Here is a 27,263-nt window from a genome sequence, read left to right as displayed (position 1 = left end):
GTCTAATGATGCTTGGATATCATCTTAATTCTGGGTGAAGATGAAAGGTCTCACTGCTTCCTGAACAGGGAAGTGGATGTCTGCAGTTAAGAACCCTCTGTCTAATGTAGAAACATGAAGGAAGGAGTTTGCTGGATTGCAAGTGACAGTGAAGAAAGCCACAGATGACATATCAAACTGATTTAAATGTTATTTAGCTCAGGGCATGGCTAATGATGTGGAGCTGGAATAGTTTGACGACTGTAATTACACTCACTATCACTGTGACTTGTTTATAGGATGGTAATGCCTAAAGGTCCCACTGGAGCCTGAAACAAGGTTGTGCTGGGTGCTGCACGTGCATATCTCAGTAGCGCTTTGATAGCTAGTGATACAAACAGACAAAACAGAGATTGAAAGGAGAAACGGGGGGACAGAGATAAGAAGATCTTCCTACAGGTCATTTAGGGTATGAGCCAGGACTTCAGTGCATCCAGCTCTCTAGTGCTCTGCTGGCCCAGTGAGATGAATGGAAAACATTGCAGCTTTGGAAAAATAGTGCTTCTTCTAATTCTTTGGCCAGTTTTGATGATTTAGGACTGCTTTATTTATTTATTTATATATTTTATTTTTTCTTTTCCCCATTTGTGCTGGAGAAGGTGAACTTTTTAAATACCTATTCTGAATTCAAATATCATTTTCATTGTTATGTTTCTGTTTTGTTGGCACTATTCATAATGACTTCTACCCTTCAGTGGAAGCAAAAGCTTATCATACCATATAAGTGGAAAGGTCACAGAAAACTTCAGAGCTTTTGAAGAAAGCTGAGGAAAATCCATTCCCTGTTCTAGGCAGAGAGAGTGGCTGATTTCCAGACAGGTAAATGGGCAGGATAAGGCCACTTCATGTCCGCTGATGGCCAGTTGTATGGACCGCGAAGATAATGGACTACCAGCACAAGAGACAGTGCCAATAATCTAATCCAATACAATCTGTTTCAAGTGGTAGAGACCTGATACTCTACGACAATGTGAGGAAGACCAAACTGTCAGGCAAACTTTGAGATGATCATGTTCAGGATCTAAAACTCTTAAGACAAGTGTCAACACAGGAAGGGTGAAATAAAGGCATGAATGCCATACAAGTACTGATAAATCTCAGGAAGTCTGGAAACCAGGGCAGATGGATGGAATAAGATGGTGCTTTGTGTTAGCAAGAAGCAGAGGATAGGGAAATGTTATGGGTCAGCAATAGAGTGGTTTTGTGCAAATCACTGCTAAAGAAAGACAGCCTTGCTAGCCTGCTCTTTGCTCTTAGCTCCAGTCTACAGTTACCAGACACATAAACAATAATGGGAATTACGGGAGACTTCAACTTCCCAGCAAAAGACTGAAAGATGATTGCCACTTATTCTCATACAGATATACTATGTGATGGATTTCTTCACAAAAGTGAAAAAATATAAGACCATTTTAGACTTGGCTCCTGTACGGGTTTAAATGTAGTAAGATTTGAATAAAGTCTGATCATGAGCTGACTTTTCTCATTTTACATTTCAAGACAGACAACACCAGGCTTAGAACGAAGGTTTTGAGGCTTAGAAATGCAAACTTTGAAATCTAAGGAAACGAATAATTGAGTCTGACTAAGCATCTCTGGGACGGGAGTGCAGAGAAGGCAGAGTTAAAATTCAAAATTCAGATGGGAAAAAAGCAATGAGAAAAGGTACATTTCAGAGGTTAAAAACTGCAAAAATAAAGTACAAATGACCCAAAACCTCCTTCACATAGGAAATTAAACAATAATAGTAAATGATACTTAAGCCACAGAACTCAGGGGGAACAAAGAGAACAAATTAAGACAGTTTCATACTCGAGGCAAAAAAAGGTCAAAAGTTAATGATGTCTCAAATGCTGCAAATCTTATTTCCTGCATCTAACAGCAACAACAATGTGATATTAAGGGCAGTGACAGGATTCCCATTGCAAATGAGGGTAGGGCACTAGGCACAACATCATCTGAGGTGAAATAAAAATCTACAGTGATTCAAGTGAAAAATGACAAGCTGATATCTACCTAGCCTATTAACAGCATTGGCACACAGAACAACAAGTCAAGTAGGAAAAATACATCACAGTTGTGCCAATCAGGGCTAGTCCCCAGAATGGGAGAGTAACAAATATACTTCTGTCCAGGAGAATGTAAAGAGTGATCCAGACAAGTGCAGGCCTGTTAGTTTGACATCAACGCTGGGCAAAGTTTTGTAGCAAGAAGAGATAAGACTAGGGAAGTAGCGGGTAATGTGGAATTTACAAGATAATTTATTAAAGCTAATTTGTTTCCAGAGAATTTAGTAGCTTGCCTTTGTAGGACCAGTGCTCCCCTACACAGGGGATGAACTACATCTATTTCACTTTCTGTGAGCTTCTGATACCTTATCTATGGATTTGGGCTTTGGGGCTGCAAGTGAATCAAGGGAGTTTGCAATTGTTCACACTGTTCGAAGAGGGAATTACCGGCAAAGGAGAGGTTACCTGTAGTGATTCTCAGAGACAGTTCTGAAACTGTAGCTGCTAAGGAGGCAAAGACTCATGGAGAAATGTAGGCTGGAAGGGAGCTCTGAAAACCCAACCTCCTATTCAGAGCAGAGATGACTTCAAATTTAGGTATGTTCAGTATGGACGTGGTGGCCGAAGACTAAAAATTACATATGAGCTTTGAGATTTCCAGGTGACATAAAGTTGGGAAGTCCTACCGAGCCTGACAGAAGGATATCCCTTGTGATTGAAATGGTTCAGGTGAAGTGACATTTGATAATACAAAGCAGAGCCATGCTTAGAGATTCTCAACAAAGGGTGGTTTTTTTTTTTTCTTTTTCTTTTTTTTTTTTTTTTGTCATGTTTGCTATATGGCAGTCAGGAGTTTAAAACAAACAATAAAACAACAAAACCCCATGTTCATGCACTCTTAACAGAAGAACTGAAAAAGTTAAGTGGTTATATGGTGTGTATGGCTATTCTTTTTTTTTTTTTTTTTTTTCCTCCAGTATAAGTACACCTGACAGGGCAGCCCTGCCACACATTTAAGACATGAGGCAAAATTCTGCCACTTGTATTCACATTGAACTTAGGAGGAAGTGTTCAGAAGACAGAAGGAACAAGTTGCCTATTGTGTGGAAGGGAATTAAAGGACATCATTCTGCTCAGCCAGATGCCAGTTGAGAGAAAAATATGCTGTCTCTGTGAAAATGCATTTCTTGAGTAAATATCAAGGAGAATTAGGAAATGTGTAAGTTGGGAGATACATCTGAAATGATGATTGCAGTTGGCTTATGAGGAACTTTGGACAGGAAATTGGTAGAAACTTCCCATTTTAAGAATAAAGTGCACCATAGATATGAAGTCAGCATTCACCTAAAGAGTAGAGGCCAACTCAAAGCCCCCACAACAAAGCAGTGGACAAACCAGAACACTAACATGTTGTGGTCTAGAGTCACACAGATATACATAAGTTTACTATACCTAAACATCTGAGGGGTTCCTTTGAGAGGCGGAGGGCTTGTGCCCCATTTCCATTTCCACTCTCAGTGTCCCCTGCCTCAGAGAAGGATCCCAGCTGCTTGGCTTCCCTGGCCTCTGATGCCAGGCTACCAGAGCAGGTATCCCAGCATCGCAGCAAACAGGTGACAATTTGAGTGCCACAGCAGTCCTCATTGCGAGCTGGACGCTCAGGGCACTTGCGGCCACCCACCTTTGTGAGCTCCAAGGCTGACAGTGACTCTCTGCTGAGCTGCCACAGCTCTCAGGCGTCCCGGTGACAGAGCATTCGGCGCTAAGCTGACTGCCAGGAGAAAAGGCTGCCGTGAAATGGCTGCTCCACAATGCCAGGAGCAAGGTCTGCTGGGCTGGGGGTTCGCAGGGGAGCTCTGCCTTGGGCCTGGCAATTGCGCCTGGAAGCCAGGGACGGCCTTGGTGTGCAGCTGGACACCTGGGCCTGAGAAAGCAAGGTCTCTTTCCAGACACTTGGCACCATCGTCACCCAGTGGCTGTCTCAGGGGGACGAGAGAAATGCACAGCATCTCTTCCTTCCCTGAAAAAGGGACGGATTTGGACCCCAAAGCGAGCTCCTTTCTCTCGGAAGCATCACGTCCTCCTGTCTTTCTTGTATTTGGCTATGACTTTAGGAATCGCTGCAATCCCTGCAGCTGTGTCCCCTGCCAGCTTCTTGTGTGCCCCAAGCATCCGCGCTTGCAGGGCAGTAGAAGATGCAGAAAAGGCCTTGCCTTAGTGGAAGCACTGCCCTGCAGGAGCTCCAACATCCCTCTCAGCAGCACGCTGTAGCCCCCAGATGCCCCCGAAACGGCACATTTCAGCTACTGGGAAGGAAATGAGCTCGCTCAAGGTGAGCTACCCGCTCAAGGCCCAGGTGTCTGTGAGGCAGTGTTGGCAAGGAGTCCTGTTGTGTGAGTCCGTTCTTTGTGGGTGCTCCGTCCCCACAAGGCTTGCTTTTCAAGGCCCAGGAGAGTCTTGTGGGCACTGGCCTGGGGTCCCAGGCTGAGCCAGCTGCTGCCTGGCAATCAGGGAGGCTCGCTCGGTGTCTTGGCTTGCGTTTGCGTGGCCAGGCTGTGGGAGCGGGGGGCTGCAGGGGTGTCCTCTGTGAGGAGAATGCAGCAGCTGCCCCATGGGAGCTCAGGGCCGCTTCCAGGAGGCTCCTTCCAGGAGGGACCCACCCGCTGCTGCCCAGAACGCAGAGCAAAAGGATGATGTTTGCGCCTGGGGGAGAGCCCATCTAAGAAAGGGAAGAAAAGCTACTGCCCAGCAGCGTCTGGCTCAGGGAGGAGTGAGAAAGCTCTGTGCAGCCCCCAAGGTCCGTGCAGCAGGAGGCAGGAGGTGCTCCAGGCTCACAGCAGCAGTTCCCCTGCGGCCTGTGCAGGGAGAGGCCCCTGGTGGAGCAGGCTGTGCCCCTGGTGGAGCAGGCTGTCCCCCTGCAGCCCATGGGTCCCCCGTGGAGCAGATCTCCACGCTGCAGCCCCCCTGCGGGTGGAGGAGCCCCCGGTGGAGCAGGTGGCTGTGGCCTGGAGGTGGCCGCGGCCTGTGGAGAGCCCCCCGCAGGAGCAGGCCCCGGGCTGGACTGGAACAGGCTGTGCTGAGCCTGCTTTGCCCGTGACGCTCCTTGTGGAGTGATCTCCCTGTCCTTCTGGCAGCCCTTGAGCCCTTGCCAGCCTCTTTTCTCCCCTTGGCGTTGGAGGAGGGGCAGGGAGAGAGCGCTTGTGCTGGAGCTCAGCTGCCCAGCTGAGGAAAACCACCACGGCTCTGTCTTGCCGCTGCTGCAGCACGCTGGTAGCAGCCAGCACCGTCTGTTCTTCGAGCCTCAGCAAGCCCACAGCATCTTCCCAGAAGGGATCCCTTTCCTTCACGCCTGACAGGCGCCGCCTCCAGAGGCTGAGGGCTTGTGCCCCGTTTGCAAGCTCTTTCTCAGTGCCCCCTTCCCCAGAGAAGGATCCCAGCTGCTTGGCTTCCCTGCCCTCTGCTGCCAGGCTCCCGCAGCTGCTATCCCAGCAGCACAGCAGCCAGCTGACAATGTGCTCGCCTGGAGGACAGCTGCAATTTTGTCCCATGGCTCGCAGCTGTCCAGGGATGGGGATCACCTGCTTCCAGCTGCTTTTCTCTCTGCTCTCCTTTCCAACAGCCTCCTGTGCCCTGGGATGGCCCTACCTTGGGGTAGGCTGCCTCGCCTTCCTCTTGCTCCTTCCCCTTCTTGGGAGGACTTTCTGCCCTTCCGAAACGAGATGACTTCTGCATGCATTCCTTCCCCTTGTGTGTATTGGTGCCTGAGACAGCAACGGGGTCGTCCCCGGAGCCAGCTGTAGGGCCTGTGCCAGGCTTGGAGGGGCTGCAGGGAACATGCCAGGGGCTGGAGGGGCTGCAGGGAACATGCCAGGGGCTCGAGGGGCTGCAGGGTGTGTGACAAGGCTTTGAGGGGCCTCAGGTCCTGCCGCAGTGGTTGAAGTCGATGCAGGGAACATCAGAGTTGTTGGAGGGGCTGCAGGTAAAATGCCAGGGCTTGCAGCAGCTGCAGGCTGCGTCACAGCTTTGCATCAGGTCAAGACGCATTTTCCTAGAACCATACATTTCCTCCTGAAGGGGCTGAAGAGCATGGAATGGTCTTCAAAATGCACAGAGCAGACCCCAGCAAATGTAGAGCTGCTGCTAGCAAGTAGGTAACTTTATTGTTCCTGTTGTTAATTTTGTTTCACAACAACAGATGCAAAGATGTATCTTGAATGAGGGCAAAGGTGACCTTGGATCTGAAGCACACAGGCGTTCGCTAGTGTCCCCCCATCCGGAGTGAATCCAGAATGACTCGGAAGGAAAAATAAAGTCCAAACCAGTGCGTTGTGTTAAAGAGAGTTTAATAGGGTAGAAAAGGAATAAAAACCAACAAAATAATAAATAATGATACTTATAGTTTATAAGATATTAATATATAAAAATATTTAATACTATTAAATACTTATAATTTTATAATAATAAAACAATGCCATACTGTACAACACAGTCAATAAAGTGGATTTAATTAAATAAATAAGAAAACCAATAAATTAAATGAAAATTAAAAAATTTAAATTTAATACAAATAAAACCCATTTTTCCCATTCCAATGAATTGCTATCCCCATCATCACTTCCCATCCCACTGATCACTTGCTATCCCAAAGACCTCCCAGTTCTTATCCCCTTGGCATGCCAGTGCAAGAAGAGCTGCAGGCAGAGGCCTTGCTGAGTGACCACCTAAGGAGAGGAATTTAATCCAGAAGGCAGGAAAGAAGAGCAATGCCCCGAAAGAAGAAGCAAGTCTTGTCTCTCAGCCCTTTGGTGTCCCAAGCAGCAGTTGCCATGGCCAAGCTTTCCCAGCCCAGCTGCTGCCAGCATCTCCCCAGCTTGCCATTGCCACCTTCCTGGGTGAGGCGCGCGCGCATTTGCCATTGGCGCTGTTGCCCATCCCTGAGAGTGGCAAGCTCATCCCCTAGCTCCAGCACGAGAGAGGGGAGAGGGCAAGCGAGAGGGGCAAGGGCTGAGGAGCGTGTCTGAAGCTGGAGCAGGTGCCTGCAGAGGTCTCTGTGCCTGCCTGGGTGCTGCGGGGGCCGTCGAGGAGAAGCCCGAGGTCGGTCACGGGTAGCCGTTATAGTAGGCTATGGCGTGGTCCTTCTGCCGCTGCACGAAGAATTGCACGGGGCCGATCTTGGTCTGGTGGGCCGCCCGCTGCCGCTCCTCCTGGGCCAGCTTCTTCAGGCGCTCCCGCTCGGGACGCTGCTGCGGCGTGATGGGCACCGACTCCTCCTGCTCCTCCAGCGGCGTGGGCGCTGCGTCGCGGCCCGCCCAGGGCCCCACGCAGGGCACGTAGTCCACGCGGAGCTGCGCCGGACGCTGCAGCGTGCGCGGCTGTGTGGGCAGAGCCGGACGCTGCACTTGGCCCCCTGCGGCTGGCAGGCCCCACACTCTGGGCGCCTGCTCTGGGGGAGCTCTCTGTGCTCCTGTGCTGCCTGGTGGTGCCGGCAGCGCCTGGGCCTTGTGGCCAGCTGGGGGCCGGGGGGCAGCGGGCACAGCGCTGGAGCCTGGCAGCGTCGGCCGGGCCCTGGGCATGCCGCTGGAGGTGGGCTGCGGCTGCACACAGGGCGGCTGGCGCACTGGCCCCAGCGCCTTGGCCCTGGCCCCCAGCGGCTGCAAAGTCTCGCTGGGGGTCTTTGTCCCCGGCTGCTGGCGCTGCAGCATCTTGGCCCCGCTGGCTTGGGGCCGGAGCCTGTCCTGGGGCCGCACGGCACGGGCACAGGCACGGGCACAGGCACGGGCACGGGGCTTCATGGGGAGGGGCTCCGGCAGCAGCCGCGCTCTGCAGAGAGGCGGCGCCGCTGCTCCTTGCCCCCCAGCAGCCCCCGGGCTTCGCGCTCTCTTGCTGGGCGCCCTGGTGCTGTCGCTCGCTGGCTGCTGCCTGCCGCTGCCCGCTTGGCTGCTGCTGCCAGGCAGCGCGCTGTGGCCAGCCGTCTTGCCCTGGCGCAGCGTCTTGGGGCCTTGGCCAGCCTGGCCCAGCAGCAGCGTCTTCTCCTTGCCGGGGGTCTTGTCCGTCGTGGGCCTCCTGTGCTGGGAGCTCTGCGCTGTGCTGGGGGTGCTGGTGGGCGCGGGGCGCTTGGCCCCCCACTTGGTGCCGGTGGGCGCAGGGGCAGGCGGGGGGCTCTGGAGGGGACTGCGAGGGGGACTGGGCAGGGCTCTCCTCAGGGCTGGGAGAAGTTGAGGCCTCTTGAGGGGAGCCAAGGGAGGCTGGGGCAGGGTTCTCTTGCGGGCAGGGATGAATTCCTGCTGGGGGGGCCTTTTGGGGAGAGGCTTGGGCAGGGGTCTCCTGCGGGCAGGGTCGGGGGGGCTCTGGAGGGGACTCAGGTGAGGCTTGGGCAGGGCTCTCCTGAGGGCAGTGAGGAAGTCAGGGTCGGGGGGGCTCTGGACAGGAGCCGAGGGAGGCTTGGGCAGGGGTCTCCTGCGGGCAGGGATGAATTCCTGCTGGGGGGGCCTTTTGGGCAGGGCTCTCCTGAGCTGGGGCCGGGCTGCAGGCTTGAGGGGGGAGCTGAGTGGCGGCACAGCAGCTGCAGGGGGCTGCAGCGCCCGCCCAGCCTGCACCTTGTCGGGGTGCAGCCCAGGGGTTGAGGGGACCTCACCCAGCGCTCTGGTGGCTGCCAGTCCCTGTGTGCTCGGCTCCTCGATGTCCTCGCAGAGGTCGGGCAGCTGCGAGAGGAAGCGGCTGAGGGCAGGACTGCTGGGCAAATCGGGGAAGGCGTCCTGGGGCTCCACGGCATCCAGGCAGCTGAGCTGCGCCTCCAAGCCGGAGCTGTCCAGGTCGGCCAGGAGCTGGTCCTGCACGTGCTGCAGCTGCTGGCTGTCCCCTGCCAGCTGGGGAAAGGCCTCAGTGAAGGCATCGGGGCCCAGCTCCAGCAGCTCCAGGGGCTCCTCAGGCACCTCTGCAAGTGTCGCCGCTGAGGAAAAAGCAAGCCAATGCAATCCCCCAGGCATCCCCCGATGCCAGCTTTGCCATGGCTCCTGGGTGTGGGGCGCCCAGCAGCCGGCTGGGCCAGCCCCAAACTCACCGTCGGGCGTCGCCGTCTGGGTGCTGGCGGTCCTTGGAGCCTGAGCAGGCTCGGGGGCAGTGGGGCCGGGCAGCGGGGCCCCTGGTCCTCGCTGAGCCCCACGGCGTGCAAGCAGGGCTCCGGCAGCTGCCCCCGGCTGCTGCTCAGGGTGCGGGGCGCGGGGAGCGCCTGCGCCCGCAGCGGAGGCCCCGGCACTAGGAGTGGGGGGGGGCCGGGGTGGGCAGGAGCCTGCAGCAGGCAGGTGCCTGCGGGGTGCAGGAGCTCCCCTTGGAGCACGGCCCTGGGCCCCAAGCAGAGGGGATCCTGGGGCACCAGCGCCTCCGTCAGCATGGTCTGTCACCACTGGGAGACACTGGGGGCACAGGGAGGAGCGGTGTGGGGGAGCTGCCCCACAGCAGGGAGCTGCCCCCCGGCGGGGAGCTGCCCAAGCTGCAGGTGGTGCCCCTGGGCTGGGAGGTGCCCCCCAGGTGGCAGCTGCACCCCGGTGGGGAGCTGCAGCACCTGCCCCTGGACCCCCGGCACCACGTGCCAGACGGTGGCCTGGGGCAGCGCGGAGGGGAGGGTGGGTACCTGCGGGGGCTGCAAGGGCAGCGCCGTCGCTCCGGGGAGGGAGGGCAGCAGCCAGGCAGCCACCGTTGGCGGCACGGCTGGGACGACGAAGGGGGAGTTTTGCGTCTGCGCAAGCCGCGGAAGCCGTCTGGGGAAACCCTCTGTGGGAAAAAGGGCGCTGGGCTGAGCTCTGGGGCGCTGGGCTCGCCAGCAGGGCCGCAGCCCCGGGAGGAGCGGGAGCCGGCTGCTGGACCTGCCATGGTGGCTGGAGAGTGGGGCGGTTGCTTGGGGAACCCGGGCAACGGGGGTTCCGTCCCAACGGCTCACCAGCCCCTCGCCGACATCTTGGGGAGGACTGCAGGCTTTGGACCCAAGCAGGCTGCCCAGCGCAAGACTTGGCCATCCCCAGCAGGCTTGCCCTCCCACGCAGCACTTGCCATGCCCACCACGCTTCCACACCGCCTCTTTTCCCTGGCATTTCCCATGCCAGGACCAGCTTTCATCCTCATGGTCATTTCCCATCCTGACAAGTTCACATGAGAACAGATTCCCAGACAAAGGATTTCCCATCAACACGAAGCGTTTCTTCATCCAAAGAGATCTCGTCCCAAAGAATTTCCCTCTCTTGGATGACTTTTCCAAGTATTTCCTTCCTCAGCAAATGTTACCCACCCCTTTCAAGACTTCCCATCCCAATGTTTTCCCATCCCAGGAGCGATTGCTCATCCCAATGCTTTTGCTTCCCAGTGCTTTCAAAGCCCGGGAACATTTCCCATCTCTCTCATTTCCTAGCCCAATGCCTTTCCACACCAAGGAAACCTTCCCATCCCAGCAAGAATTTCTCGGCCCACTCAGCCTTCCCCATCCCAAGCATTTCCCAGCTTCACCATCCAACACACAGCTTGGCCAGCCCACAGCTCTAGAGAGGGATTTGGACGATGCTGATAGACACAAGGTCACGGGGATTTGCTGTGCTGATGATTGCTCTTTATTACAGATCAACACAGATCCCCAGTCCCAAGGGTGCTAGGATGAATCTGGCAAATATGTAGATACGAGGCTCTTCCATTTCTTACCGGGAAAGAAAGAGATCTGTGCGTTTCTCTCTCTCCACCTTAGGAAAAACATAGGAAGGGGAGAGTACTAATGAACAGGAGCATGCTCAGCTCAGCCACCACGAAAGAGGCTGCCCGCTCCTCAGCACCTCTAAGCAGCAGCACCTTCAAGTCTCCTCCTGCAGCAGCAGCACATCAGTGTCTCTTGTCCCACCAGCAGGACAGTGGCGTCTCCCATTGCACCATGCCGACCTCCACGCCTCGAGTGCCAGCACCAGTCCTCAATGCGAACTGGACGCTCAGGGCACTTGTGGCCACCCACCTTTGTGAGCTCCAAGGCTGACAGTGACTCTCTGCTGAGCTCCCACGGCTCTCAGGCGTCCCGGTGACAGAGCATTCGGCGCTAAGCTGACTGCCAGGAGAAAAGGCTGCCGTGAAATGGCTGCTCCACAATGCCAGGAGCAAGGTCTGCTGGGCTGGGGGTTCGCAGGGGAGCTCGGCCTTGGGCCTGGCAACCGCGCCTGGAAGCCAGGGACGGCCTTGGTGTGCAGCTGGACACCTGGGCCTGAGAAAGCAAGGTCTCTTTCCAGACACTTGGCACCATCGTCACCCAGTGGCTGTCTCAGGGGGACGAGAGAAATGCACAGCATCTCTTCCTTCCCTGAAAAAGGGACGGATTTGGACCCCAAAGCGAGCTCCTTTCTCTCGGAAGCATCACGTCCTCCTGTCTTTCTTGTATTTGGCTATGACTTTAGGAATCGCTGCAATCTCTGCAGCTGTGTCCCCTGCCAGCTTCTTGTGTGCCCCAAGCATCCTCGCTTGCAGGGCAGTAGAAGATGCAGAAAAGGCCTTGCCTTAGTGGAAGCACTGCCCTGCAGGAGCTCCAACATCCCTCTCAGCAGCACGCTGTAGCCCCCAGATGCCCCCGAAACGGCACATTTCAGCTACTGGGAAGGAAATGAGCTCGCTCAAGGTGAGCTACCCGCTCAAGGCCCAGGTGTCTGTGAGGCAGTGTTGGCAAGGAGTCCTGTTGTGTGAGTCCGTTCTTTGTGGGTGCTCCGTCCCCACAAGGCTTGCTTTTCAAGGCCCAGGAGAGTCTTGTGGGCACTGGCCTGGAGTCCCAGGCTGAGCCAGCTGCTGCCTGGCAATCAGGGAGGCTCGCTCGGTGTCTTGGCTTGGGTTTGCGTGGCCAGGCTGTGGGAGCGGGGGGCTGCAGGGGTGTCCTCTGTGAGGAGAATGCAGCAGCTGCCCCATGGGAGCTCAGGGCCGCTGCCAGGAGGCTCCTTCCAGGAGGGACCCACCCGCTGCTGCCCAGAACGCAGAGCAAAAGGATGATGTTTGCGCCTGGGGGAGAGCTCTTCCTCTTGTTTGCCACTTCATCATCAAACCAAATGAAAACTAATTGTCTTTAACCTCTTTATTTCAGGCCTTCTTTCCTAGTGGTCACTCAAAACTGGGAAAATAATAGTCTACCAAGTCGGGGTTTTTTTTGATATAATAACAAATCTGCAGACTGTTAACTCATCAAGCACTTCAAGAGTGTTTGAAATAATCTCTACATGAATATAAAAGGAGTACTGCACACTTCTGCTCAGGAAGAAAATCACGGAAAATGTCAACTTTGATTTTAGATGTTGAATTTGTTGCAGTGAGATCTTCCTCATCGCATGATTCTATTTGGATTTAAACCATATTATCTATGGAGAGACCAAGATTAGGACAAGAACAGCACAGAGTTCAGCATGAAGCCAATCAGGAGCTCAAGTTTGTATTCTTTGTATTCAACTTTACCCTTCTCTTGCTGGAAGGACCTGCTTTTTGACTCTCCTTCTCTTCACTAGGAGCATGTTCCCTCTTGCATTCGTAATGCTCTTTCTCAGTGGTTTTAGTCTCGTCCTTTGTATCTTGGCATCTCTCTGTAACAGCTGAGGAGGAAAGGATTTTAGAGCTACATTCAGTGTCAGACTTGAGAGAGGAAGTTTGCCGCAATTTCTCACCAGGCTCACAAGACTCTTCGCTGTACAAAACGGTTTCTTTTGAAATGAGGTCACGTTCTTTTGATCTTCTTGCTTTCTCCTGGTCTCCACCGTCATCACATTGGTACTGGGCGAGGTATTCATCATTCCCAGGAGATTTCGGAGGGTCCGCGATACTGCACAAAATAAAATCACATTTCTCACTTCTGCTGAAGGACATGAATATTAAGAGTAAAACCTTCCAACGTCAAACAAACAAACAAAAACCTCCGGACTACAGGAACGCTCGCAAAGATATGCCATTTAGAAACCTCTCCTGTGATTAGGACACCTTCTTCAGCTCCCAGAGAAAGTGCTTTTTCCCCTCTTGCTTCTGAAGCCATTGCACTAAAAAAGCAAACGTATCTGTCTCCCTCCACATGCTGCTCTGAATAAGAGCCAGAATATTCAAAACCACTCTATTTGTTCTCCCCACATAGCCGAAAAAACACCAGTTGAAACAGTTTTCTACCTCTCTCCCACCAATTTACATTCACATATCCTATGACTGCAAAAATAGAAGGCGGGGCTCAGGAGGAACAGCCAGTGCTGGAAATGAAAAAAAGCAGCCCGTTTCTTCAGAGTCTTAAGCCTATGCTACTAGGAAAACAAAACAAAACAAAACAAAACAAGAGGAGAACAACAGCGGGACATTTACCTATTCTCCAGGTGTTCAATTGCAAAGCCTCCTCTGGAGGATCAACAGTTGTGAATTCAGTGTGCTTAGCATAAATCAGATCTACATCTGAACCACAACTATTTCAGTAGTATCACGAACTTCTGTTACTCTGAAGAAGCAGTCAGCACCATTTCTATGTTAGCAAAGAGCTGGATAGAGTCTGTTATTCACATCAAGTAGTTAGGCAGGTTTCTTTAGGAAGGCTGGGTTTCACTAGAACATTACTAGCCTGTAAGCCTCATGGCATCACCTTCCATCTTGACTGCTAAACCTCCTTACTCCCTACTATCTTCTTTGCCAAGATACAGCTGTCCACATTTACTTTTCCTACTTGGCTGGACTGAATTTAAGAAGGGAGCTACAACTCTTCCTCTTGTTTGCCACTTCATCATCAAACCAAATGGAAACTATTTGCCTTTAACCTCTTTATTTCAGGCCTTCTGATGTAGCGGCACCTCTACAGCGGCTGGGGACTGCAGGCAGCTGTCTGGAGAGGTCGAGGAGATCTGCTGGCAACTTTGAAGCAATTTCCGTCCCTGGAAGATTGCAAAAGTGGGCAAGACCCAGACCAACCCGATCTCATTTCAAAGTTAACCTCGCTTTGAGCAGGAGGCAGGGCCAGATTACCTCCGCAAGTCCCTTCTATTCCTTTTCCCCTTAGAATCTGGGGATGTTTCAGCTAAAAAGGAGGGCAGAAACACTCTCAATAGGTCTCCACCATGTAGTAAAACAGTGCCGTGTACCTGGTTAACCTCTGCAGCCCACAAAGCATTTCTGTTTGCAGCAGTGCCCTGACCCCAGCCTCTTGCTGAGCTCCGTCCTGTGCTGCTCGGATGCTCCCGCTGCTCAGACATGGGGGCTTAGAGAGCCACCGGGCCAGCATAAGCCCCTCAGCTCACTGTCAAACTTCACATTTGGAATCTTTCACTTCACCAGCGCCGCCGGACGAGGAGCCCAGCGATGCCTGATGCCGCTCCGGGCTCACCTAAACGCGGGGCTGGAAATTCAGATGCAAAGCTGCGAAGGTTTTTCTTAGTGAAAGCATGGAATGAGTGGCCATCAGTGACTAACCTTACAGGAAGGCATTCACTTTGTGAATGCTGCAGTGAATGAAGACTGAAGGCGTTTTCTGAATGACCTAAGGAGAGTCCTCCCCGAAAAGGAGGACGGTTTATTGTCTATGTAACATCTCCTTTGAAGGTTCGAGCGCGAGATCCACCAGGTTTAAAATCTCAAGACACGGATCTGCCACCACAGAAGCAATACATTTCATCTACTAAGCCTAAATACCGTATTTTGCCTCCTCTGTAGGTTTAAAAAAACACGGCCATGCTTGAAGGAATGCATTCTCAGATATTCTACCTATTTACAGTGCTTTAATTAATACCACAGACATGTTGTGCTGTTCAGGGGAATTTGCAATTACATTTTCATTTCCAACCAAACGCAGCCTGACACAAATTGGGAGTAACAGGAACGAATCATCTGGAAGCCGGGATATGCATCATTCGCCATTTTCTAAGAAAATGACAAAAATATAAAACCCCAGCAGTCTGAGAATGTGAGCAATGAGGTAAAGGCATGATCAAACAAACGCGAAAAACTACTACAGGAAAACTACTGACAGACTAAGGTTAACTGCTTTGAAAGGGCTGTGTGGGTGGACCCATTGTCTTCAAGTTCAAGCTTTTTCCTGCGGAAACTGCCAACAATTACGCCAAATATAACAATGGTTTTGCAAGATGGATAAACGTCCCCCAGTCTGAAAGGGAGAAGAAAAGCCAGTGAATGCCCACAAGAAGAGGACTTTGCTGATCCCCAGGTATATTCAAGTTACATCTGTCTTTGAAATATACGCCCCTAGTTTAGGCTTATCTCATAAATCAAGGAGAAAAAGGCATCTAAGCAGCCAATTGGAGGAAAAAGAAAACACACTGCACTTATGGTTGATTCCTATTGAGAAGTTCCAGATGAAACAGAGAACAGGATCTCAAAACTTATTTTTACAAACTGCTGCTCCTATTCCTGTTCCCACAGGAACTGACAGTCCAATAAAGGGCTTTAGACTTCACTCAAGTAGTCCTGTAAATACTGTTTGTAATTATAAGGAAAGATCTCTGTGCTTTTCAGTGCTGTGACACGCCTACGTATCAAAGCCTTTTCACGAGCAAACTGTGTTGGCATTTGGACTGGCTTTTTAGAACGAAACCAGGGCTTTCAGCGAATAATCCCATAAGAGACATTTGAGAGTCAGCAGAAGTAAAAGCACTGCCTCTGCTTCTTGCAAAATCCTAACAGTGCAGCCCTAAAAACAAAGTTGAACCTTCCCCAAAACGCTGAGAAATACGAACACTGAGAAGTTACAGACACACACAGATCAGCACTACTTTACCTTCTGTGGGTCAACGGGCTTTGCAAATTCCCTGAAACGTCTGTCAGTGGCAAGTCTGTGAGTAACGTCCCTCAAGAAAATTCTAAGGTCACACAAGGTATCCTTCTCTTCCTCCTCCAGCATCTCTACTTCTTCCTCTTGTGGCTTCTGAGGCTCAGCTGGTGGTGCTACAGGCACAACTTCCAATGTCCAATCAACTTCAATTCATCAGGAAAAATTAGCCAATTTACAGTACTCAAATACAAGCATATGACAAAATCCTGACAGAAAATGACCACCAAAGCAAAGCCCAAAGAGATAGTAACTTCGATAGGAAAGTTTTAGATGTACTTCTCATATCCTCCTCACCTCTTTTCTTTACAGGAGGCTTAGCCACTTCATTTAGAATTAGGTCCTCAAAAAAAGGCTGCTCTCTCTACCCTACCAGGCAACTCAATATTGCACACTTCTCCAAATTCCTTATTAAATAATTTTTGGATCTAAAGCAGAAGGAGGCAAGACAGTTCAGATTTAAGGCCACAAAAACTCATCTTCTATTCCAAAAAGACGAGTACCTTTTAAAATTAAGAATACCTGAAGAACACAAATTGAAAAAAGTTATCTTCCTGGCCTTAAAAGGCTACATTTTCACAGGCTGTAACAGTCATGCATAACAGTATGCATTTAAGAAAGCACACCAGTTTGATGTTGAAAGCATTCATAAATTACAAGACACTGAAGAAATAGTAAGAAAAGTATTGACAAATACCTCTTCTGGGAGATCTGAGTGACGTACATCAGACGGAACAAGCAGCAAAACTGGCAAAAATGCTGGAATGTTACGTAGTAGAGTTAGAAAAGTAAGTTTCAAGGCAGGTCCGGCGTTGTCCCACCATAAATGGATATCTGGGACATAAATTGTGCTTGGTGCTGTCTTCTGAGCATTTCGGATCAGCTAGTGAAAAGGAAAGCTTGGGTAAGAAAACTAAAACACATACAATAACCTCTTAATACATAGCTACATAGCCATCTGACTGCCCCATGAAATGAAACTACGCGAACAGAGTGGCAAGCATCCTTTCACATAAGGAATTTCTCTGTGCACCCTTTCAGATTATCAGTATTCGGAGAACTCTAGTCAGAACATGGGAAGGATATATTCAGGCAGTGGCTAGACACCGTAGCTATATGGCCACAGCCACAATCATCGCATAACAAAGAAAGGAAAAGTCCCTCTTAAGGGACACATCAGTATTCAGTCGTGTAACATGTCTGTCCTTACTTGTATGGCTCTCAAACGTTTCCACTAAAGGTAAAAATATTTTAAGGTAGTGATGCCAAACAAGAAAATGGATTTCCTGCCTAAAAGTAAAAACACCAAATCTGTTCATTTTTTCTAGTTAAAACCACATCACCGTGCAAATGAAGTGTTTTCTGAATGTTAATGCTGTTATTGCACATACTGCAACAGCACAAGTTGTGTATGTCCATGCGAAAACAAAATAAACAGAAGCCCCAAACCTTGGTTGCCTTATTAATATAATTTAGAAGAAGGCTACAAAAAGTAGCCGACATGCAGTCTGATACAGAGCCATCTACTGGGAGCACACAGTCCTAGGAGGCAATGAGAACTACTTTCTGGATCCCAGTGACATGAGCAGCATTTCTTTCCACAAAGAGATGTTTATTAGCAACACCGCCCAGCTTCCTGAGCTGCTAGCAACAGCCTCACTGTAAAACTGGGTATGGAAAATGTGGACATGTACAACATCCAGATTGTTTGTGGTGCTGTCTAAAAGAAAAGGGGATTTTCAGACAGAAGCAAACATCCCAGCACATTAAAACAAGGCCACCTCCATTACCAATTAATTTTGCTCACCTTACTTGCAACTCGATTGATCCTTTACATACAGTCAGTGAATCCGATGAGAAGAAAAAGAAAAAAGGTACCTGTCCGCAGATTTCTTCTGGCGGTGCAACGTTTGTAAGCAGAACAGAAAGGTCCAGGGTGTGAACGGGAGACTTCTCCAAAGCGTGCAGCACCACGGGTGCCACGTAAGAAACCTGGCCGTACCCTTCTTTTCCTACTATTAGCAGACGGGGCTGGCATGATGTTGGTTCACAGAAAGCACTCCTAGAACAAGAGTTAAGAAAACAAGCTTATAAATGAGGTGCTGAATAGACACACAGATGTTCCAAGTAAGTTTCCTATAGACTTTCTTTTCCCTCCCCAAATAATCCAAATGGCAGCGCTACATTAAATACATGTAAGATTTCCAGTTAAGTTATTCAGTCATTCCAATTGTTTCACCTTCTTCCCTTTGTTTCATCTTCTTCCCTTGTGTTTCCTATTCTTAACTAAACCAAGACTGCAAATTAATATCCCTGCAATCTTGCTTTACTACTAGGAAATAAATTGGTGAGGAGCATTTGTTTCCCCACTACAATCAGGCTGTACCTCTGCTGGCTTAAATCAAAGATGCTAGAGACTTAGCCTTGCTCCAAAGCACAGAAAATCTTCTGGACAGCACAGCAATAGAAACTGAGAAAAATAACTGATCCAGCTGTGACAACATGATCTAACTTTCCAACTGTGGGCTTGCATGACTTCCATACTAAAATATCACAAGATTAACACAACTTGGTGGCTTAACAAATAAAGACACCATTCAATTTTTTCTCAAGGTGTTTTAACAAGCCCTTTCTCAGTTTTCTTTCTGCTACATAATTCACTACTGGTTTAACAATCCTGGAAAACAGAAGGGCAAAAGGTGGCAACACAAACCCATAAAGTTGGGGTATTTTTAGCTAAAAGGACAGACAGCACATTTATGTGGTCTTGAGTCTTTCAAAGAATGCCATGGATTAAGTCAACGTGTTCTGGCAGTCTACGGATCACTTCGGCTTACGAAGAGAAGCCTGGGCTTTTCAATTTGGTCATTCAGAGCAACTTCATTACAACTTTAGTCCCTCCACCCTTTCTTCTTGTGAATACCAAGCACCCCTTCAACACACAAACTTGATGTTGCCCTTTCCTCTACCACCCCTCGCACTTTTAACAGCTGGAACTGTTTACAAAGACTCAGCAGACCTGAGAATTTAAACGTAACAGGGATCTATCTTTCTTTACCTGCTGAAACAGAGGCATTTTTTCTCTGGTCCGTCAGGCATTCCATCTTTTAATTCATCTCCAGAAACCAAGGATGCATCGTTATCACTGTTGAACATATCACCTTGTAAAATAGGATTGAAATGCTCTGAAAGGCAAAAGAGGTTTGTTAACTTTCCTGAATAGCCTTTGTCTCTTTCTCTTCCATTAATACAGCTTCTAAATCAGTGCCAAAACCCTTTCTTCATTTGAGAGCACACACTGAAAGCTATTTCCTAGAGTTCAGCCCACCACAGATCTAAGGAGATGGCACAAGGTCCTACAGAGTTGTACTAAGTCCCACTGATGTGTACATATAAGGTATGCTACTCTTGGTGAATTTTTTCTCCCCCTTAGAATAAAGGAGATTACAAACACTTTCTGCAGTTGCTTAATAGCTAAAAAAGAAACAAACAAGACCATTTCTTTCTGGAGGAGGTTCCCACAATGAAAGCATGGGGATAAAGGATGTGATGGCCACAGAATTCCATTCATCTAGTAAGTATCAATGCTAATTGATCTCACGTGCACGTGTATAGTACGATCCACAAACATTTAAATTAGGAGACTGGTTAAAAATGATGATAGCTAAAACAATATTTAGCTTAGACCAGTTATACTTGTATCCTGGTCCTGACATTCTTCAGAAAGGAATTAGAAACATTGACCTAGAAATGCTTCCCCTCCAAAGATCTGAGTTTTGATTTTTTAAAGAAAAATAGGTGCCTTATACTTCAAACCTCAAGTCAACCTCTACAAATGCTAATTATCTTAGCTGCCGTCAGAAGCAGGATGCTTCAGTAGAGAACGCATCGTCCTTTACTGTGTATTGAGTCATTCAGAGCTTCCATTTGGCATTTCAGTTTCGAATCCACAATAAAACCTATGTGTTGTATTCCAGACATGCCCAAAAGAAAGACATGCACATGCAAATAATAAAATTCTACCACCATTATGTCTGAAAGGTTTAAGTTGATTGCACAAACCACAAGTTTTTGCTTTAGCAGAATTATAAAGAAGTGGATGCTGTGGTTACACCTTGCTGTCGGTCTTCCTTTAGTGCAAGCTGTGCATGCGGGAAGATCTTCTGCACAACTTGTAAAATATTCTCTACTGATCTTTGAAAAAGTGGCTTGAAAATGGGTGATAGTGCTTGTATGGGTGAAGCCTTGATCCGGTTTGAAGCTGGAACAACCTTCTTCTTAGCCATGAAAAAGTCCTTTGCTTTTATTTTAATAGAATTTACGTCTAGTAGCAACTTCTCCCTACTTGCATAAATCTGAGGATAGCATCGGCGTAGAGAGCACAGCGCAGCTTCAGTACATAAAGATTTGATATCTGCACCACAGTATCCTAACAAACAAAAATCAAACGTTACATCAGTCAAGGCCCAGGTTTACAACATGCAACATTTAAAGAATTTGTAATGCCAAAACCAAACAGCTTAACAGGGAATTCAAAGTGCTACCGCTCTGCAAGGATGTTTCATGTTGCTCACTGCCTGATATCCTGCACTTATGCAGCTGAAGCAGACTCCTCATCAAAAACTATACTCTTGAGGAAGATGCCCCAGAACCATTTAACGTTCTTAGACAACAAGAGGAACGACAACAAAGAGTAAATAGATGAAAGCATCTCACTCAGATTGCTATGAAGGCGTGCCAGCTGCCTCGTTGACTACTTGTGCAGCAAGGCACAAGAGCATGGGTACTGCCTGGTACAAGCTAAGGTTCTTTACAACTTGGTCACAAGCAAGAATCCGTTTTGGTTTCAGTCTTACCAATGCATTTCTCAGCAAGTTCATCTAGCAACATGTCCGGTGGCTGAGGGGTCCAGTCACGAGTATGAATCTTGAAAATTTCTTTTCTAGCCTGGAGGCAAAATCATTGCATTTTAGCTTGTCCCAAGTTTTCCTTAAAAATACCAACAAGAAACAAACAAACCAAAAGGCAAACAAACAGACAACAAAAAACAAAACAGTCCTCCCTCAAAACCCCTCATCTATTAATACACTTTTCTTACTTGCTCAACTTTCAAGTATTTTACAGTTATTTAATATATACTCTGCATTGTCAACCAGGAAACTGAATATTTCTTATTTGTTACACTACACTTTTTTCTAGGAACCTACAGTGAAAGAAAAGGCATTTATAGCTTCAATAACAAGTTTCCAAACTACGAGACCTAAGGACCCAGAGGAAAATACTGCCATGAAAAATTTATCCAGAAACATTTCTTTGCTGTCCAAAAATCTTCTCTAAAATTTAACAAGCTTTCATTGGGACAGTCTCATTACTTCATCACATTTGCTTTTCAGTCCATAATTTCACAGAAAGCACTTCTGGCACAATGCTTCCAATTGCTACAATTACTATAAAGAAGAAAAGAATTATGACTCAAACTACTACCACTGATCCGGGGCACAATCAAATGCAAGCACGTCCCCTATTCACTCATAAGTGAAGGATTGAGACCAAAAACACAACTTCATGATGAAAGCGCCCAAGTGGACTAAATAATTAAGCAAACAGGTACAACTTTGGGAATGAAAGGTTTGATTATAGAACTAACTACTTGGTGATATCATCCTGACCATATATATCCAGTACCAGATTTGCCCTCCATGGAACAACGCAGTGTCTCCACGTATCACTCTTTCGTTCAAGTTGTCAATTTTTTTTCCTATAAAGTTGGACTTTGCCATGGTAGCACTAACTAAAGTTCTCACCACTTTATTTGGCAAGTTGAAGAGGAACTGTCTGCCAAGCATCCTGGTCTTCGTAAAGCAGGATCTATAGAATCCAGTCTGTTGGTAGCTCCGATTACCACGATCTCCCCTCTGTTATCTATGCCGTCCAGAAGGGTCAGAAGAGTTGAAACAATGGAACAAATAGAAAAATAGAAGTTTTACTTACTGGTTCAGTAAATTTTGTTACATTCCACATGACTTTCTTCCATGAATAGTCATAAAGGACAAGCTTTTTAAGGACAAGACTCATTTTAAGACATAAAAAATAGGTAAGTTATCACAGACTACATGCTGATATCAGGCTTAGTAAATTGGTTTCTACTATCGTTTAGAATCACCTGATTTGGCATTGAGTTACAAGTTTTCAGGATAAATTAACATGTTCACAGTAAATTAAACAGGTCATCACCCTTTTTTTTTTTTTTTTTCATTTCCCAAAGATCAAGCAGATTTTATGTAGGTGCAAAACTGTAATACCTATGAATGTGGTCTTGTTTACTGGAGCACACAGGAGCGAGACCATCTATCTCATCAAAGAAAATAATTGAAGGTTGCATCTGACAGGCCTAGCAGGAAAACACTGAGTAAAACAGCATTATTTAAAGGAAAAATGCACAAATACATCATGGTTGGAATGTCATCTAAACTAGATTTTTCACTTTAGCCTCTGGGACCTCTACTGATAGAGCTACTGGAGTATCTGGCATGACTAACAGAAGACAGCAGTCTGTGTCAACCCACTGTATCCGGGTGACAGGAAGCAAATCGGTCCAGTAGTTCTTACAGCTGACATTCACAGCAGAAACACTGGCATTTCCATTTCAGTGGGAAAAAAAAACTAACAAAATACAAAAAAAAGAGCAAGTGCTACTTAAAAACGTTGACCACAGAAAATAATGGTTTCAACTCTGACAGAATACACTGTCATTTCAACCTTACCTGTTCAAATAACACACGAAGTTGGCGTTCTGATTCCCCCATGTATTTTCTCATGCAGTCCGAAGCATTTCTCAGAAAAAATGATATTTCCCTGTCACTTTGACTATATTCACTGGCAAGTGCACGAGCAACTAGTGTTTTCCCTGTTCCTGGGGGGCCATAAAATAGACAACCTCTGCAATAAAAAAAGATCCAGATAGGAAAAAAAACATCATGACGAGTACCTCCTACAACCATCGTCTCTAGAACAAACTCGTCTTTCCTAACCAAAACACGTCATGTACAAGACAGCAGTAATAGCTGAAGTGTGGGTAGAGGCAGAACAGATAGAAGTTCCGCGTTTTTACAAGGTTTCACAAGAAAATTCATTTTTTTCACCCAAAGAAATGAATAAGGGGATAACTCAAACGTATAAAACCTTCAAAAGAGAGCATACTGTCCCAGAAGGACACTTCCAAAACTGCTGACAAACAGGGTGATTACAGCAAACCGGAGCCAAACGGGCAAACTTCAGCACAGAATCTGAGAATGGGCTGAATGGTGAATCACCAGTTCATTCTGCAGCAATAAACTGCATATTCTTGCTTTCACAATATGCAGAATCTGATAGTAAAGCATTTAATGCTCCTTTCAAAAGCATTAAGTTACTGGGTTTGGTCTCTCAGACCATCTATTGCTGATGTCAAGTGAGGAAGCCTAAAGCCGGAAGGAAAAGCGATGCCTTAGCACTCAGAGGAAAAAAAAAAAAAAAAAAAAAAAAAAAAAAAAAAATAGCAAGCAAAAGTAGGCAGGAAAAACAACTGGGCTTCCAGGCAACATATTACAATTGACTTCCACTAGATAATCCCTTCTTGCTTACAGACTAATCAAGCTGACTTGTACATAAAACTGAGAACAAAACCACTCCAACCCAACTAACCCAACTTTTTAAAAACACCAGATGGTAAAACTTACCATTTTCAGACATTGCTTAATACAAATATTCTGGATTCTATCCGTTTTTAAGAAACCACTTTTTGCTACTACTAAAACAAATGTTCACCGCTGCCAAAAATGTTGAAGCATGGAAGCATATTGATAGCTTAATTGAACTTTCTCCTGAAAACAGCTGACTTACGATTTATCACTGTCATGAGTTACCTTGGGGGCTGAATATTGAACCGCTGAAAAACTTCTGGATACAGGAGGGGAAAAATCACCATCTCTTTCAAAGCTGCGATGTGTTCCGAAAGACCACCCACGTTCTCAAATCCAATCTAAAGAGAAATTCAACACCACAGAGTTTGTATGTTAAAGAAAGCAGCAACCTAGATCAAGGTTTCATCAGAAATTATCTCAGCACAATGCAAACATTCTGGGCAATTTTTGAAGTTGCTTTAGAGAAAACCATCAACAAAGGTAGTTGTAGATGGCACACTGAGATCTTTCATAATCACTGGAAACACTCGCTGACACGATGATTACTTTACGACTTACCGCACTATCTATTTGCATTGCATCTCCCTGACTTCCTCCAACTTTCTTTTGATCCCTCCAAACTCTCTTTAGGTCCCGTTTCTGACGTTTCACTCGAAAAGTCCTGATTTGAATTAAGGAGAAGTTATAGGGCTTCTTTTTCTTTAAGATGCAGCTCGAAGATTTTTGTTTTTCATAATAATGCCAAGCAAATGTAGAAGACATTAATTAATACATAGAAGACCTAATTAATTGACATAAACTTACACAGTTACATTTAGATAAACTTAAACATGGCTAAATATTCATTTGAAGGAGATTCATCCCTCCCCTATTCTCTAACGACAGCAACCTTCTTGGAGATGTGCTCTCGCCGTCCTCACTGCTCTCACCACCCTCCTCCGTATCACACGTGCTAAGCAAGGGAGATGAGCAAGAGGGTGTAGAATCACTGATGTCATCTGCACGTCTCCGTCTGCAAGCAAGCATATAAACCAGAAAGTTAAAAAGAAAATAGAGCAGATACTAAGTAACACCAAAAATTAAGGGAATTCTATCTCCAAATTGCCTCTGAGATCTATTTTCCAGTCCACTGTACTCCTTAGGAATCTGATTTCAAAGGCCATGACACGATTTTCCTCGTGACAACTGTCTGCTTTCAAGAATGCTCAACAAAATATCTGGCAATCAACAGCATTCTCTACGCACTAACTGCTTACAGACTCCAAAAAGCCTTTATCATTACTAAGGCAATTTATGATTTCATTTAGATCTTTTATTGTTTAAGGTTAACTTCATATAGAAACATTAGTTGATTCCAAACAGAAACTAGAGTCAGTATTTGAGTGATAACTTTTTTTTTTTTTTTAAATCTAACAAAACTTCCATAAAGCCTCTCCCTCTAAATCGAATAAAATTATTTTCGGTTTTAAGAAAATCCTTTGTATCCTTCAAGATTAAATAGTCTGACTAAGGTTTTTAAGGGGGGATTCTGGCTTCAGTTCCAGAACCAAAGAATTTCAGTTACAGAAACTCAGACACTACCTCCATAATCATCTTATCAGCGACCCACAAATATTGGATTTAAAGAAGAAACCAACTTAAAAGTATCCACCTCCTCCCCTCCAAATAGTTCTTTCCTCTCTATCCTCAGACTACCAAAGTACCGATCATAAACTTACTCTGTAATTACCACTAAACTGAAAACCCTTTGAAGCATTATGCAGTAAGGAGACTGACAGCTCTACGGATAAGTAAGAGCTATCACTAGCCATACACCAACCTGGCACGTCTTCTATATTTTTGTGACCCAGCATTTTCAAGTGACTCTTTCTGTCTGACAGAACACGGCTGGCCCGAGTTAGTCCTCTCTCGATCTCTTTGTCTTACTGAAAGGAAAGAATTTAGAATAATGATACAGATACATTCAAGAGAGGAGGATATCAAAAGATAAAGAAAATGCCACGTGTTTCACTCATCCCTAATTCCAGAAGAATTTTTAACTGTTTTTGCTTTTCATCAGTGCATGGTACAAGTGGAAAACTACGCCCTGTTTAAAGGTGAACTGAAAATCACAAGAGCAAGACCATTAAGTGTGATTAATTACTGTTATAGCAAGGATACATAGCACTAAGTACACCAAACAGCAAAGAAATACAATGTGCACAGGACACACGTGTCTGATAAAAACAGGGAAGTTCATGTGCAGAATGAAGGTACAGAACTGAAATAGAACTGTGTGCGCAAACACGTCTTTGCATTCAAAAATTCTATCTCACTTATGTGCAAGAAATAAGGTTTTAAGAGAAACTGTGCGTTCAACCTACTTTCCATAGGAGCTTGGTAGCGGTCAACAGGTTTACTCTGTCAAAGGTTGTAACGCCTTGGAACATCTTCACCACCATTTTCTTTGTTCTCACTTCCTCTTGATGTTTGTACTGTACCACAAAATGACACCGAATCGTTAAGTACTTTTGCAAATTATATGAAATCCAAAATGCATTACACAGATGCCTGTAAGTTTTAGTATTAGCATTATTTTAATGACACAGTGGATCCTGCAAAACCTTAAGATGAATTTATGCAAGTCACGTTTCAGAAATCACAAATCCTAGCAGATGAGCATGCATCTGGACATTGTTCTGTGCTCTCTGAAACTGCTGATGGACTTGTCGTCAGCCTCAGTGTTTAACGACAGGCAAAATTCTGTCATATTGCTTAGCTAAGATGCAGATCTTCTGAAAACAGCTATTTCAGAAAGTCACTTCTTAGTTTGAAAAAGTATTTAATGGAAAGGGTTTTAATAATCTGCAGTGCTAAGACTAAGCATAGTAATCTAAGTCCAAGTCTAGCTCTGCCACAAATTCTGTGAGCAATAATGGGCCAGACACAGGCTTGAAGCTCACCAATGAGAAAACAATGCCAAATGCACATAAGCTTAGGCCATTAGCTTCTGTCAAGTAACCTGAAGTTGTTTCATGAAAGATGGTAAAAAACGCAAGAACCAGAGTGCAATCATCTACTGGGTTCTGATGAATATCCTCTCACATTAACAGCAGGACACCGAGGAAGGAACGTACATACTCCGTTCACCTACCTGTTTGCCACAAGGACTTATCTTTTTTTCTTGGAAAGCACTGCCCTCTCTGGTTTTTATTTTTTAACCCCAAAGGTTGCATTGCTTTCTGAATGCGAGGTAGGTGCCATGGGGTATACAGACAGCACACGGAAAACTGAGCGATCAGGAAATGAGTTTGTGATCACTACCATCTCCAGTCCTTGGTGTTCCAACACTTCTATCACAAAAGCATGAATTTCTCTGCTTTATTGCTCCTCTAACCCTTTCCTTTGTTCCAGTAGCTTCCTTTATAACAACACTGACACTTTCCTCACTCTTTTCTGGCGTATTTTTCATTATAAAAGTATAGTCTAGCTCTTTCCTGATTTAAAATTGTAGTTTGCATTTTGATCATCAATTAATTGCCCCGGGCTCATTTCCCATTCAACGTGCTATTTAAAATTCCTCTCTACAAGTCTCTACTGCACAGCTCCCTGAAACCCACACACTTTAACCAAGCTTCTCCCTCTAGACTGGCGCCCGCCTTGTATTCAAGCTACTCTTATTAAGACTTTGAGCTAATGTTTTCCTAACTAAACCTCCAAAGGAGTCAACTCTGCTTCTCCCTTACTAGTCCA

The 27,263-nt window shown here is 46.9% G+C and overlaps 1 protein-coding gene across 1 annotated transcript in view; it reads right to left on the bottom strand.

Annotated features, from left to right (window-relative positions):
• Window positions 1-24,111, bottom strand: part of LOC309890694 (ATPase family AAA domain-containing protein 2-like) — a gene marked incomplete at its 3' end in the record, with an annotated part of 29,260 nt that extends 5,149 nt beyond the window's left edge. The window contains exons 1-4 of the mRNA XM_082785121.1: window positions 24,090-24,111; window positions 23,754-23,869; window positions 22,614-22,788; window positions 22,152-22,240 (exon numbers count right to left, since the gene is read on the bottom strand). Of these exons, the coding sequence (XP_082641247.1) occupies window positions 22,152-22,240; window positions 22,614-22,788; window positions 23,754-23,869; window positions 24,090-24,107 (398 nt within the window). The remainder of the gene's footprint in view (window positions 1-22,151; window positions 22,241-22,613; window positions 22,789-23,753; window positions 23,870-24,089) is intronic.
• Window positions 24,112-27,263: the final 3,152 nt, after the last annotated feature.

This window comes from Aythya marila (genome assembly GCF_965140915.1).
Source record: "Aythya marila genome assembly, contig: HAP1_HAP1_SCAFFOLD_184, whole genome shotgun sequence".
NCBI classification, from domain to species: Eukaryota; Metazoa; Chordata; class Aves; order Anseriformes; family Anatidae; genus Aythya; species Aythya marila.
Note: the sequence above shows the minus strand (reverse complement) of the source record. Positions and strands in the feature narration are given on the sequence as shown.